This window comes from Balaenoptera acutorostrata, chromosome 5, assembly GCF_949987535.1.
Source record: "Balaenoptera acutorostrata chromosome 5, mBalAcu1.1, whole genome shotgun sequence".
Taxonomy (NCBI): Eukaryota; Metazoa; Chordata; class Mammalia; order Artiodactyla; family Balaenopteridae; genus Balaenoptera; species Balaenoptera acutorostrata.
This window is the reverse complement of record NC_080068.1, coordinates 14,405,167-14,419,004: the sequence shown is the minus strand read 5'-3', so window position 1 is coordinate 14,419,004 and position 13,838 is coordinate 14,405,167. Positions and strand designations below refer to the sequence as shown.

Here is a 13,838-nt window from a genome sequence, read left to right as displayed (position 1 = left end):
GGAGTTGGACACCACAGAATACATAAGATTTGAGTAGGTTTGGAGAGAAAGGGATAATCGTGATGTGGTGTTCTGAGATTCAATTAGGATAGTGACTGTGGAATGGAAAGGAGAAAAAAGCAAAAAAGGGACATTTGAGAGCAAGTTTTGGCCTCAACCTTTTTTTCTTTATCTCTATGTCCTTTCCATGGGCTATGTCTCTGGCTTTCATTATCTTAATGGAGAGTTTGTCCAAATCTATATCTATCCTTCCAGCCTCTCTCTCAAGTTCTCACCCCACATTGACATTTGTCTGTCACAGTCTCTACATTTCCCTGTATGGATGCATCATTGCCCAGTGTCTCCAACTCAACATGTCTAGATCAAAATGAGCATTTTCACTCTCAAACCAGCTTTTGCTTCTGGCTTCTTTTCTGAGAATAACTTCCCCATCTCCAACCTGGGGCAAGGCTAAGGATTTCAAAATCATGTTTGGTTTCCCTTTCCTTCATCTCTGTGTCTAGCCAATGGCCAACATTTCCCTTACAATACCTCTCTGTTTCCTTCCATTTCTATTGTCTTTAGTTCGTGTCTTTTACTTTTCCTTAGTGATTCATTCACCCATTCATTCATTCAACTAATATTTATCAAACATCTGCTATGTGGTAGGCTTTCTTCTAGATGCTTGGAATAAATCTCTGAATAAAGCAGACAAAAGCCCCTGCCTTCTTGGAGCTTATATTATAGACATAGTAATGGCTTCCTACTGGCATCCTCCTTTCTAGTTAATTCCTTTTTTATTTCATTGCGTACATTCTTTCTAGACTAATCAGAAAGCATACTTCTGATTCTGGTTAGTCTTTATACTGAGTTCTTCAATGACTCTCCATATCATAATCCACACAGCTTGCCCTGATATTCAGAGCCCCTGGGTTCTGCTCTGTTCTATCTCATCAGTCTTAATGACGTACTCAGCGTTGCTCTAATGAATATATTTTGGCTGGGAGGTAATCTGTTTGGCAAATTTCTGCAGTTGCTAAAAAACACAGAAGAGATTCATATTAGTAAAATTGGTGTTGATTAGCTCAAAGAATATGAGAGACTGCCTAGAAGGGTCATGCTGACTTTTATAGGGAGTGCTACATAGATCTTGGTTAATTAATAGAAAAGAAACAAAAAGTTGACTAAAATCATCAGAATAAAAATATTACTATAGAAAACATTATTTTGGAAAAAGATTGAAAACCTTATCGGAACAGAAATCCCACCACACTTTGTTTCAGGGTGCTGGCTCCTACCATCATATCTCCCTGTCTTACCATGGAACATAAAGGCACAATTTTTATATACATTTTCTGAGACCAGTAATATGTAAAATAAAAACATGTTGAATTTCAATCATTTAAAATAGTTGCTGGGGCTTCCCTGGTGGCACAGTGGTTGAGAATCTGCCTGCTAATGCAGGGGACACGGGTTCGAGCCCTGGTCTGGGAAGATCCCACATGCCGCGGAGCAACAGGGCCCGTGAGCCACAACTACTGAGCCTGCGCGTCTGGAGCCTGTGCTCTCTGCAACAAGAGAGGCCACGATAGTGAGAGACCCGCGCACCGCGATGAAGAGTGGCCCCCGCTTGCCGCAACTAGAGAAAGCCCTCGCACAGAAACGAAGACCCAACACAGCCAAAAATAAATAAATGAATTAATTAATTTAAAAAAAAAGAAATGAGACATATCTATATATACTGCCAGCCAAAAATTAATTAATTAATTAATTTAAAAAAAAAGAAATGAGACATATCTATATATACTGCTATGGAGTAAATAACCCCTCCCCCCCAAAGTTACTAACATTATTTCAAACATAAATAGCTTCATAAAGTGACAGGTATAGAATGGATTATCAAGAAAAAAGGTGAATGCACGCCTTGAGGTATATTTCTGTTTGAAGTTAAAGCAAGGAACTATACTCATTAAAACAAAAATCATTGTTGCCTCTGTTAGATATTATTCTGGACTATATAGACTCATAAATATTATTCCATATGGAAATCTTATATTTTTATCTTAGCCATAATTTAGTTCCAGAAATAGTACAGCCAGCCTTCTGTATTCTACACCCACGGATTCAACCAACCAAAGATTAAAAATATTCGGAAAAAAATTTCAGGAAGTTCCCCAAATCAAAACTTGAATTAGTTGTATGCCAGCAACTATTTACATAGCATTTACATTGTATTTACAACTATTTACATAGCATCTACGTTGTATTAGGTATTATAAGTAATCCTGAGATGATTTAAGGTATGCAGAAAAAAGAAAGAAAGAAAGTATATGGGAGGATGTGTGTAGGTTATTTGAAAATATGATGCCGTTTTACATAAGGGACTTGAGCATCCAAGGATTTTGATATCCATGGGGGTCCTGGAACCAATCCCTTGTGGATACCGAGGCATGACTGTAGGCTCTGTTTCATATTAGTAAGCATTCAACATGTGATTAGTCAACCTGGCCAATTATGAAGTTAGTTTTTTCGAGCTGCTTAAAGAACTATGAAATGAGATAGATAAAAGGCAATTATGGATTCGTCCCATTAAAAAGTCATGATGGGGGCTTCCCTGGTGGTGCAGTGGTTAAGAATCTGCTTGCCAGTGCAGGGGACACGGGTTTGAACCCTGGTCGGGGAAGATCCCACATGCTGCGGAGCAACTAAGCCCGTGCACCACAACTACTGAGCCTGCGCTCTAGAGCCTGTGAGCCACAACTACTAAGCCCGCATGCCACAACTACTGAAGCCCGTGAGCCTAGAGCCCAGGCTCTGCAACAAGAGAAGCCACTGCAATGAGAAGCCCGTGCACTGCAATGAAGAGTAGCCCCCGCTCACCACAACTAGAGAAAGCCCGTGCACAGCAACGAAGACCCAATGCAGCCAAAAATAAATAAATAAAATAAATTTATTAAAAAAAAGTCATGATGAACAAAAACCTCCATGAAGGAAGAATTAAAGTTTTGGCCAAGTATAGTCTTAAGCTATTTGCAGCAAAAGAAGATAAAAGGGAGGGAAAATAATTACAGTATCCTCCCACAGCTTTCAAGTTTCAATACTTGTACTGTTTACTTCTGATCAGCTGATGCAAGGCGGCTTCAGTTTCAAATGGATCTGCCCCGTCATCATAATGGGAGACTCTTACTGTTGGTATGCTGTTTAAGATTCTGAAAGTTACCTGAATTTCAGGTGAACTAAAATGCCATCCAGTATCTTAATGTGAGAGAAAGCAGCTCCAGGAGCAGGCATGAAGACACTTTGGATGCTTGTTACCCTGGTGCACACAGGGGTGTGTGTGTTTAGGGAAGTGGGAGTGGGAACTACGGCATTACGGTGTTTGACAGCATGAGTTCAAACCTGGCTCTGCAACTTATTAGCTTTATGTCCTTGGAAAACTGCTCAGCTTTTCTGTGACTCAGTTTCCTCATCTGTAAAAGGAAGTTAATCATGGTATTTACCTCTTATGGTTATTGGGAGGATTAAATGACTTAATATAGTTAGGGCATTTATGTAGCACCTGGTCGGCTCATAGTAAGCCTTTAATGAATGTTAACTATTATCTTAGGCTATAGTATAGTTTCTCTATAAGTTAAGGATAACATAATCCATAGCTCTCTATCCGTCACTTGTGCTACTTTTTTATGCATGTCTATAAAGTAATGATAATTTAAAAACAGATGCACTAGTTGTTAAATGTATTTACTAAGTAATATCCCTGGCTCCTTTATGTAAGATATAAATGTGCTTCTTAAAACATTTATTTTACTAGTAAATTTTTAACAAAGGGAACTGGCAGAACAGGGTAGGATGGCACAATGGTCCAGCAGCCTGGGCTTGTCACCCCGGGGCATGTTCTGACCAAGGGTTAGACTCTGGGCAAGTCACCCAAACTCCCTTCCCGGTTTCACGTATGCCAAATTAGGGAGTTCATCTACATGCATGCCAAAGTCACATTCATGTCTCATAATTTAAGGTTGTTTCTTCTATCAACATAGTTATCATGGGAGCCCATGTGCTTATTCCCATGTTGTTACTACGCTTACAGTATTTTAAGGGTCTATAAAAAAGTAGCACATTTTGATTATCCTCAATGACATCAAATTTTCCCTTTAAAAGGAGATTGAATTTTTAAAACAGTAAAAAATGTCTTGGGGCTGAGTCTGGTGAGTAAAATGGGTCATTTGAATAGAAAAACTGTGATATAAGTATAATGGAGTAAGAGTGTTTTTGAGAGAGGCTTATAATTGACCCTGGAGGGTGTGTGTGTGAGTGTGTGTGCGTGTGAGTGTGTGTGCGTCCATGTGTGTGCATGAATGTGTGCTTTGAAGTGCAATACACATTTATCGTTTTAAGTTCTGCAATGTTGTGTTAAAAACTCAGCCTTTAGTCTCACCTAATTTATACCACTATAATAACTATGCTTTTTGAAAACAACTGCCTTTTGAATGAAATGATACTTACTCAGATCTAGAAACAGCACAAATCTTATTTTTAAAAAAGGCTAATCCAACTTGCTTCTTGCAAAGCAGCTTGGTCCAATGTCACAGACTCATTATCCAGCTGAAATACTGCTTTGTGTCTTGCACTAGTCATCTATCTTCTCTGTACCTCAGTACTTTTCTCAAAAAAGTCTAATAAAGATTCTTGTTTATAAACGGTACTCTCTTGTACCTTGGATGAAGTGTTCCCCAAATGCTGTATGATGTAAGTACAAGGAAAACAGAATCACATAACACTTCAGAATCTACTCCATGGGATTGCACTGCCTGATGGCTGAGCTTGTGTTCAGCAGTGAGAATGCTATATACTTAAGAGTAAAGTCTTGTCATTTTCTTAAAATTTCTCTACTGCTTTGCAAGATTAATAAAACTAATCTCAAATCATATAGTAGCATATATGATAAATATTTTTGAAATATCACATACTGGAAATATCATCAACTGTACTTATACCTCCATTTATTTAGACCAAATACTGCAATAAATGTAAATCATTTTGGTTCTCCACTGGAAGCAGCAGTCAGAGTGATTGGTAAAGCCCACAGGATGTTAGTCATAAAAATAGCTCCATCAGGATTCAGGAAACAGAAAAAAATGACAAAAAAGCTACCTCACTTTTTCTCTTTCATTGAAGTTCCCTAAATTCAGCATTCTAAATTTAAAACAAATGTTTTAAAGGGGGATTGCTTTGAAATATGAATAGTACATTCCTTTCAGTGGTTTCCAGAGGCTATTCCTTGTTTAATATATGCATATTACATGAGAAAAGAAAATGACTTCCTTCATTTAAATGTTAAAATGTATATTATTATCTTAAATAAAAATATATGTATAAACATATATTATTATTTTCTTCTACTATCTCCCTTTGAAAGTGAACCTTCAATGTTCCCTCTGGTTTTGCAGCTCCTCAAACATATTTCCTTACTTTATATAAACATGTGCATCCAAACTATCTATTCTTCTTGATCTAGAACAGGAATGTGAATGTGATGAAATCAGTTGGTTTTAGCGCTCTGTGTGTGTGTGTGCGCGCGTGCGTGTGTGTAAGTGTTGGTATATACAGTTGACCCTTGAACAATGTGGGGTTAACAGTGCTGACCTTCCTCATAGTAGCAAATTTGCATGTAACTTATGTTATAGGGGTGTCCTAGGTTCCTCCTTATCTGAGGTTCCTCCATGTCTGCCATTCTGCATCCCTGGATTCAACCAACAGTGAATCATGTAGTACTATAGTATTTACTATTAAAAAAAATCCGTGTATGAGTGGGCCTGAGCAGTTCACACCCATGTTGTTCAAGGGTCAACCGTATATATAATTAAAAAAATAATATCTGGTGTGTGAGAGAGAAGAACAATACTACTAGGGATATATAAACATGATTTGAGCAACTGTAGAACAAAAATCTGTAAGCCAGAAGATTGTTTGACATATCAAAGTATCTACTAAGTAGTGGATTATCATGTTGTTGTTTTAAAATACCCATTACTTTTCTAGAAATAATTTTCCAGTTGGTTTTACTTGGAGGTGAAATAGAGCTTATACAAAACTTGTAATAGATGAACAAGAAGGAAAAATAAGAGTTGGAAGGAGAAGCAAAGAGTGGGCTGTTTATGGCCACTTGGATCTGCGCCTCCTTTCCCTTTCAGATTCCTGGATTATATGTACTCTTCTGATTTCCACCAAGTCCTGTCCATCCCTCTTCAAACTGTACCTTTTTTCTAATCTTTTCTCCTTCTTCTCATTGAGAATATTCTCACTGCTTCACAGCTGGAATACTACAACCGCCTTGTAAATGGCCTTCCTCAGTTAAACTCTGTCTTCGTCTAACCCAACACCTGGGACCCTTCAAATACTCCTTTGTCTAGATATTCTTCTCTTCAGAGCCCCACAAAGCTGGTGAGGACACGAGCTCTAAACTGTGTTTGAGTCCTAGCTCTACTTGTCATTAATGTGTGACTTTGTAAGACACTTAACTTTGAGTCTCAGTTTCCTCAAATTTATAAATGCAATTAATAATGCCCAATTCACAGAGTTGTGGTGAGCATTATATGAAATACATCAAGTGTTTAGCATAGTATATGCTTATTAGATAGCAGCTATCAATATTCTGGTGTATCACATTTAATTTTCGCTTCTCTACCTGTATTCACCTGCCAACATTCTCTCCAGTCAAGTTGTTCTTTCTCATTGTCCTTTCAATACACGATGACTGTTTTCACTTGTTATTTCATGCTTTTCTGAGTTTCATGTTTTTCTTACCTGTACCTGTCCCCATATCCAAATTCTATTTTCCCTTGAAGTCTTCCAGCTCAAGTCTAATAAAATCTTTTCTATCCTACTCAGCAATGATTTCCTTTTCTCTAATTTTTTCAGCATTGTCTATACCATGCAGTTTAATGTATAAGTTCATATTACTTAATGTTGACATATGTATCTCGATAATGTCACTCCTGCTCTCAGAGTGGAGGGACTGTATATATTTTGTATGTCTAAAGAGAAAACAATTAATTTGTTTGTTTGACTTCTGGTTATATCCTTCCAGTCAACTGAGTGCAGAGCTATAAGCCAGTTGATGACTTATTTTGGAGCTGCTATAGGCAATCAGTGGAGCTGCTTTTTTCTCTTCCTGAAAAGGGAACAAAGTGCTTAGAAAGTTGGGAATAAAAGGATTAGGGCTCTATGATTTTAAGTTAAATAAATATTTTCTACCTTCCTTTTGGGAATGAAAGCATAAAAATTCTTACAGCTGTGAGTGGAAAGAGAGGTGGACATGTGATGTTTGTTTTCTCTTTCTTGTCAGTTTTACTAATCATTGTATGAAAAATTAGAGAAACCAAGATAAACAGAAAATTATTATGATAAGAGAAGATAGAAGACTTTTTAATATCAAGTAAGCACAAAGGATAAGTACTCAACGTATTTGATTATAAGTAAATAGGATCATCTTTGAGCACAAAGTTAGGTAGATCTTTTATACATTCATCAAATATTTATTGAATGCTTACTCTATGCAGGCATGAGGTAGGCACTGGAAAAAGACTATATCCAAGTAGTTCAAAACTAAACAAATAAAAATTGCCAATTATAGACAAATAATGAAAGCATCATAAATCAAGGGTTATGATTAATTCTATTCTGTGCCCCTAAGAGAGAGAGGAAGAGAGAGAGATAAGAGAGGCAATCTCTAAGTGTTTATTTAAAACACAGTTTGTTACTCTGACAAATCAGAGTATGTGATAAGGAAAACCTGTCCTGGAAATCTAATCTGTGCTCAATAAAAAGATACTGGATCACAGAAAGACAATAAATAAAACACAGTGTGTTAAAAGTGTACGTCAATTTTGGGAGCCAGCATGTCTGGATTTGAATCTCACTTCTAATACTCAATAGCTTGGTGAACTTGGACAAATTACTTTACCTCATCTGTCTCAGTTTCTGTGTCTATAAAATAAGGATAATAATAGTACTTACCTCATGTAAGAACTCAGGGTCTGGTACACAGTAAGCATTATACAGTATGTTTTATATTATTTTTATAAGCTTTTAAAAGAAAGATAAGGGAAGACAAGGTGCATGAACACCAAAAAACATAGAAGTAGAAAATTTCAAAAATTTCCAGTTTTATTGCTTTTTTGTGATTCTGAGCAAGTTATTTACCCCTTTGGACTAGTTACACCCCTGGTAAAAAAACGGAACTACTGTTCATTCCATTTCTAAAAATTCTGAAATTCTGTGATTAGGTTGAAATATTGTTTATGCATCTTTTCCACTCTCCATGAATTCAACAAAATCATTCTCCATGCAGTTTGAAATATGTCCTTGTTTTTGTGTCACTAGGTGGTTCTATTCCCAAAGTTTAGGGTTAGCAGCCAATAGGCAAAAAGGGACTCTTTTATAGATGAAGCATAAAATTCAACTCATGAGTTAGTTACTCCTTGACACCCACTAAGATTTGAGAACAGAGGTGAGCTTGTACTAAATGCTCAATAAATATTTTTTTGTTATCTTTTTAGCCTTATGAATAGTTAAGGCTCTAAGATCAACACTGGAACTAATTTTATTAACAGCATAATGGTATCACTCTGAAAAATTCAGTTCTCTTCCATTCATAGATGTCTTTAATGTAACAACTTTTGATGATTTTATTATACTGAGAACTATTATGAGAGAAAGGCCACAGAAAACATTTGATGAACAAATAGTGTCAGAGAATTCATTGTAAACATTACCCATCACACTAGTACTCTGACCCATATATCTGGTGAGATATATAAATTCTTTAATTTCTGCTACCAAATTATCTAGTATTTGTAGAGACCAACGAAACAAAATTCTTCTATCCAAAGCTACAGTCATATATTGTAGCACTTATTGGTCCTTAAAAGTCACTCCTGTGCATGTCCACTCACATACAATTGTACAAGTGAGTGTATCACTACAGCCTATGCCTCTGATGCCTGACATGATGCTTGCCAAAGCTCAGGACCACGCACTCACTGTATGTACTTGTAGACTAATAACTGTGCACTAATATGCAAGTGTGTAATAAACAAATACACAACATTTCATATGATTGTTCTGAAGTCATTAAAATGTATAAGCATACAAGATATTGGGCAGATAGATAATAAATGTAGTTACTATATCATTATATAATATTTATTACATATTAAAGTACTTTGATATCTAATATGTGTGGTATAGGCACATAGTTACTTGAGATATAATTAGTATTTACTTATTAAAAATCACTCTGAATACTGTCATTTCACTGAATATAATCACATGAACAATCAATGATCTAGTCTAACCAGTGGTCCAGGATAAGTTGTTGTAGTAAAGCTATTTATAATAATTTCTAAAATATAATACAATGATTAAGTGTGATGGTCTCTATAACTTTAAAATTAGTTAATAAAAAGGAGTTCTTTTTTCCCTGATGGCTGTAGCAAAAGGGAATGAATGCAGATATTTTCTGGGTTCAGGGAGAGAGTTTGGGTGATAGATTAACGCTGCACGTGTGTATAGACGGGGCTGGCCAGATCATGTTTCTTTCCTCTCTCTTTCTCCAGATGTCCAGGGGACTAGGACGCAGGGTGTCATTATTAAGGAACTCCACAGAGAAGGACAATTTAAATTGTCAACATCCATGATGCTAATCAAAGGAAAAATAATGCTCATTGCTTAATATTGTGTTTTAGTAGTTCAATGAAATATATTCACTCAGAATTAAAATCTCTGTAAGGTAAAACACCACATGGATAATAAGGAATAGAACACTTGGTGTGATTGATTAAATATTTCTTTAATTGTTATTATGTTTGTGTATTGATTTTATTGGCTTCATTTTTTTTGGCATAAAAGACCCAGAAATCAGGTCTGGAAACAAAAAATATCTGTAGTGAAGAAAAAGCCAATTAACTGCAACTGAGGAATAAACAGTCCTTTTCCTGATGACCTGGTTCATGTTAAGGATCCATTAAACTTCTCTGCTGGTCTTTTACCATAAAACCCTGGCATGCCCTTCATTCCATTATGCTTTCCATCCTCTCTTCTAAATTCATAAAAACAATGGTGTGCCTCTTCTAACAAGTAGAAGAACAGTGGTGGTCCCTGGGATGAGAAGATGCATAGAGACCTGCAGTTGACCCGCAACTCGCAGCAGAATTCAGCCAAATCACAGCCCTTACATTCCATCAATGAGAAATAACTTTTTTTTTTTAGGATTTTTTTTTTGATGTGGACCAGTTTTTAAAGTCTTTATTGAATTTGTTACAATATTGCTTCTGTTTTATGTTTTGGAATTTTGGCCGCGAGGCATGTGGGATCTTAACTACCTGACCAGTGATCAAACCTGCACCCCCTCTGCATTGGAAGGCGAAGTCTTAACCACTGGACCACCAGGGAAGTCCTGAGAAATAACGTTTTTAAAGTTACTGATTTGGGTTGTTTGCTACACAGAAAAGGTGACTAATGTAGGACCCTAGAGTTAATTTAATATCTTCATTTGCTGATAAAGAGAGAGGCCTAGGTTTTTAGTTAGCTAACAGAAGAGTTATAACATAAATTTGGACTACTGACTTGTTTTGTTAAACACAAAATGCCTGGCTTTTTGTTATCTTGAAATTTGGAGGAATACAACTCAAATAGTTTACAATTTGGGGCCTTAGTACTACCTAGAGTACTACCCAGTACTGCTCTCTTTCATCTGGCTTTAGCTTTTAGAAAATAGGTACAAAAATATCTAGTAATAAATCAAATAAATCAGTGGCAAATAGAACATACTTCTACCTGAAAGATATTTCTCTCTCTTAGGTCCAACCTTGTTTGGTAGTAGAGATAATAAAATTCAGTGATCTTGTAAATTCCTTTCAGGCCCAAGTCTTTCATCTACATCATTAATATAAAATATACATTTAAAGTTTTCTTTCTTAAACAACTTATAATAGAAAATTCTTATTTGAGGATGAGTATAATTTCTTAATAAACTGTCTCCTAAATTTCCATGACAAAGTTTCACGTATACTTTGACACCAATGACAGACTCTAAAATTTTTACTCTTTTCCTTTGTAAAATTGATATGGAAACATCCCTATCAGTATTTGCTTTAAAACTTTAACTTGGTCCTGAAGTTTATTTTATGCTTTGGTGTTTTTAGAAATGAATGAATTTTGCTAACTCTATGACAGTTTTAGTCCCTAAAAATTCAGAGGCTAAACTCAATTAAGTTTTTATTTTATTTTGTATATCAGTTTTTTGAGAATAACCAGTGACATGCAGCAGTAACTTTTCCCTTTTTATGAGAAAAATAATACTTTAGTACATGCTTTAGGAAATGTCTTATTGAACAACCACTTATAATTCCCTTTTGTTGTTGTTGTTGTTTACTGTGGTTTTCCAAACAAAGAAAACAAAATGTAGTAAACTAAATGGGGTAACCAAGTGGATTTTCCTTTTTCTATATTTCCTCTCTTCTTATTTGGACCACACACAAATCTTACCTTTGTGAAAAAACATCCCTGTAAGGACTGCCATGCTGCAATGCAATTCCATATCCTCGATCAGCAACAGTATTCCCAATGGTGTAAAAGGAGCAGTCTGGGTCATTGATAGCCACGTATTCCAATACAGCTGCATCCCATACAAAAGCATAATTTCCAAATTTTACCTGTGCAAATATGGAGAACAAAAGAAGAAAAAAGGACTTAAGGTTGGAATTTTAAGTCATATAGACAGGATAAAAAATGTTACATTGGTATATATTTAATTGTACAAAAAATTAATAGGACCTGTATTTCAAACTAAACACCTATTCTGCATGAGAATTTGGCTTCTGGTTAATTTACAGCTCTGTTCTCTTGGAAATGTAATAAAGTTGGAATGTAAAATGACGCCTGAGTAGTAAATGTCATCTGAACTGGAAGAGTAAATGCAGGAAAGGAAACCATGTCATTGAGTTTCTCTGAGCGCAGTAATTCTTATAGCTGGCCTTGTGTCTTTGTGGACCCTGGAAATTGTGCTTTTGGAGTTGTTACAAGAGATATTGACTCCTTTGGATTATTAGGCTTCTAAACCAGATAGGCTTTTGCACCCACCCAATATGGGTATCATCTTCTTGCCTGTGATCTATATTCTAAATGAATTCTGCAAGTAAAACTCACACTGAAGAGAAATAACTAACACTGGCCTGCTGGCAAGATATATTTCTTGTCCTTCTAAGTTAATCTGTTGCCAAGTGTGACCTATGGTAATCTTGTAGCCAAACTTGGTGGGCATTGCGATAAGGAAAAAAATAATTATACAACCTTGTCTATCACCATGTAGGGAACATGACTTTATTCTGGGTTGTTTACAATATCTTTTAGTGATTATCTTTTTTTCCCTCAGTAACCTAAGTCAAAATTTTATCAAAAATAAATACTGGGGGCTTCCCTGGTGGCGCAGTGGTTGAGAATCCGCCTGCCAATGCAGGGGACACGGGTTCAAGCCCTGGTCTGGGAAGATCTCACATGCCGCGGAGCAACTAGGCCCGTGAGCCACAATTACTGAGCCTGCGCGTCTGGAGCCTGTACTCCGCAACAAGAGAGGCCGCGATAGTGAAAGGCCCGCGCACTGCGATGAAGAGTGGCCCCCGCTCGCCGCAACTAGAGAAAGCCCTCACACAGAAACGAAGACCCAACACAGACAAAAAAAAAAAAAAAAAAAAAAAAAATACTGATATTAATAAAGTTAATTTAGAAAATTATTATATATACAGAACTTAATGAATTCATAAAATAAACAGAACTAATAATTAAATCAAATATTCAGTTTGTTTATTTGCTTATTTATTTATTTTAGGGGAAAGTAATTTCTTGGTAAATCTGATTAGGGAAAAAGAAAAAATGTATAAGTACAGGTAGAGAGAATGATGCCACAAAATGGGTGAATAGGAGGTCCCCCACCTTCATAACCCCAGAGAAATGACTATTTGGCAGCCATCCACAGACAAAAGTGCCTTTGTGTGAGCCTTGGGACCCAGGCTGCAAAACTCTGGTGGAGTCTAAAACTGACAAAGAATGCTTTCAGAAGGTAGGCCTGTACCCCAGTGGCCGGTTGGCTAACTGTGGTCCTGGCTGCAGTCTTAGAAGCAGCCCTATTTCCCTGTGGACTCTACTCCAGATATGTAAAGGTAACAGGTAAGTATGTCCATTCTCACCACTTCTATTCAATACAGTACTGGAAGTTCTAGCCAGAGTAATTAGACAAGAAAAAAAATCCACATTTGAAAGGAAGAAGTGAAATTATCTCTATTTGCAGATGACATGATCATATGTGTAGAAAATCCTAAAGAGTATACAAAAAAACTACTAAAACTAATAAACAAATTCAGTCAAGTTACAGGACACAAAATAAACATACAAAAAATTGTGGCATTTCTATACGCAAACAATGAACTATCTGAAAAGGAAATTAAGAAAATCCCATTTACAAAACAACAAAAAGAATAGAAGAAACTAAACCGAAGAGGTGAAAGATTTGTACAGTGAAAATTACAGTAATGAAGGGAATTAAAGAAGACACAGATAAATGGAAAAACATCTTATGTTCATGAATTGGAAAAATATTGTTAAAATATCCTTACTACCCAAAGTGATATACAGATTCAATAAAATCCCTATCAAAATTCCAATGGCATTCTTTACAGAAATAGAAAAAACAATCCTAAAATTCATATGTAACCACAAAAGACCCAAGATTACCAAAGCAATCTTGAGCAAGAAGAACAAACCTGGAGGCATCATGCCTCCTGATTTTAAAATATGTTGCAAAG

At 36.1% G+C, this 13,838-nt stretch overlaps 1 protein-coding gene across 2 annotated transcripts in view; it reads right to left on the bottom strand.

Annotated features, from left to right (window-relative positions):
- GRID2 (glutamate ionotropic receptor delta type subunit 2) overlaps window positions 1-13,838 on the bottom strand; it is a 1,428,522-nt gene that overhangs the window by 134,002 nt on the left and 1,280,682 nt on the right. For both annotated transcript variants that reach the window (XM_057547452.1, XM_007184090.2), the window contains exon 14: window positions 11,527-11,693. In XM_057547452.1, coding sequence (XP_057403435.1) covers window positions 11,527-11,693 — 167 coding nt within the window. The remainder of the gene's footprint in view (window positions 1-11,526; window positions 11,694-13,838) is intronic.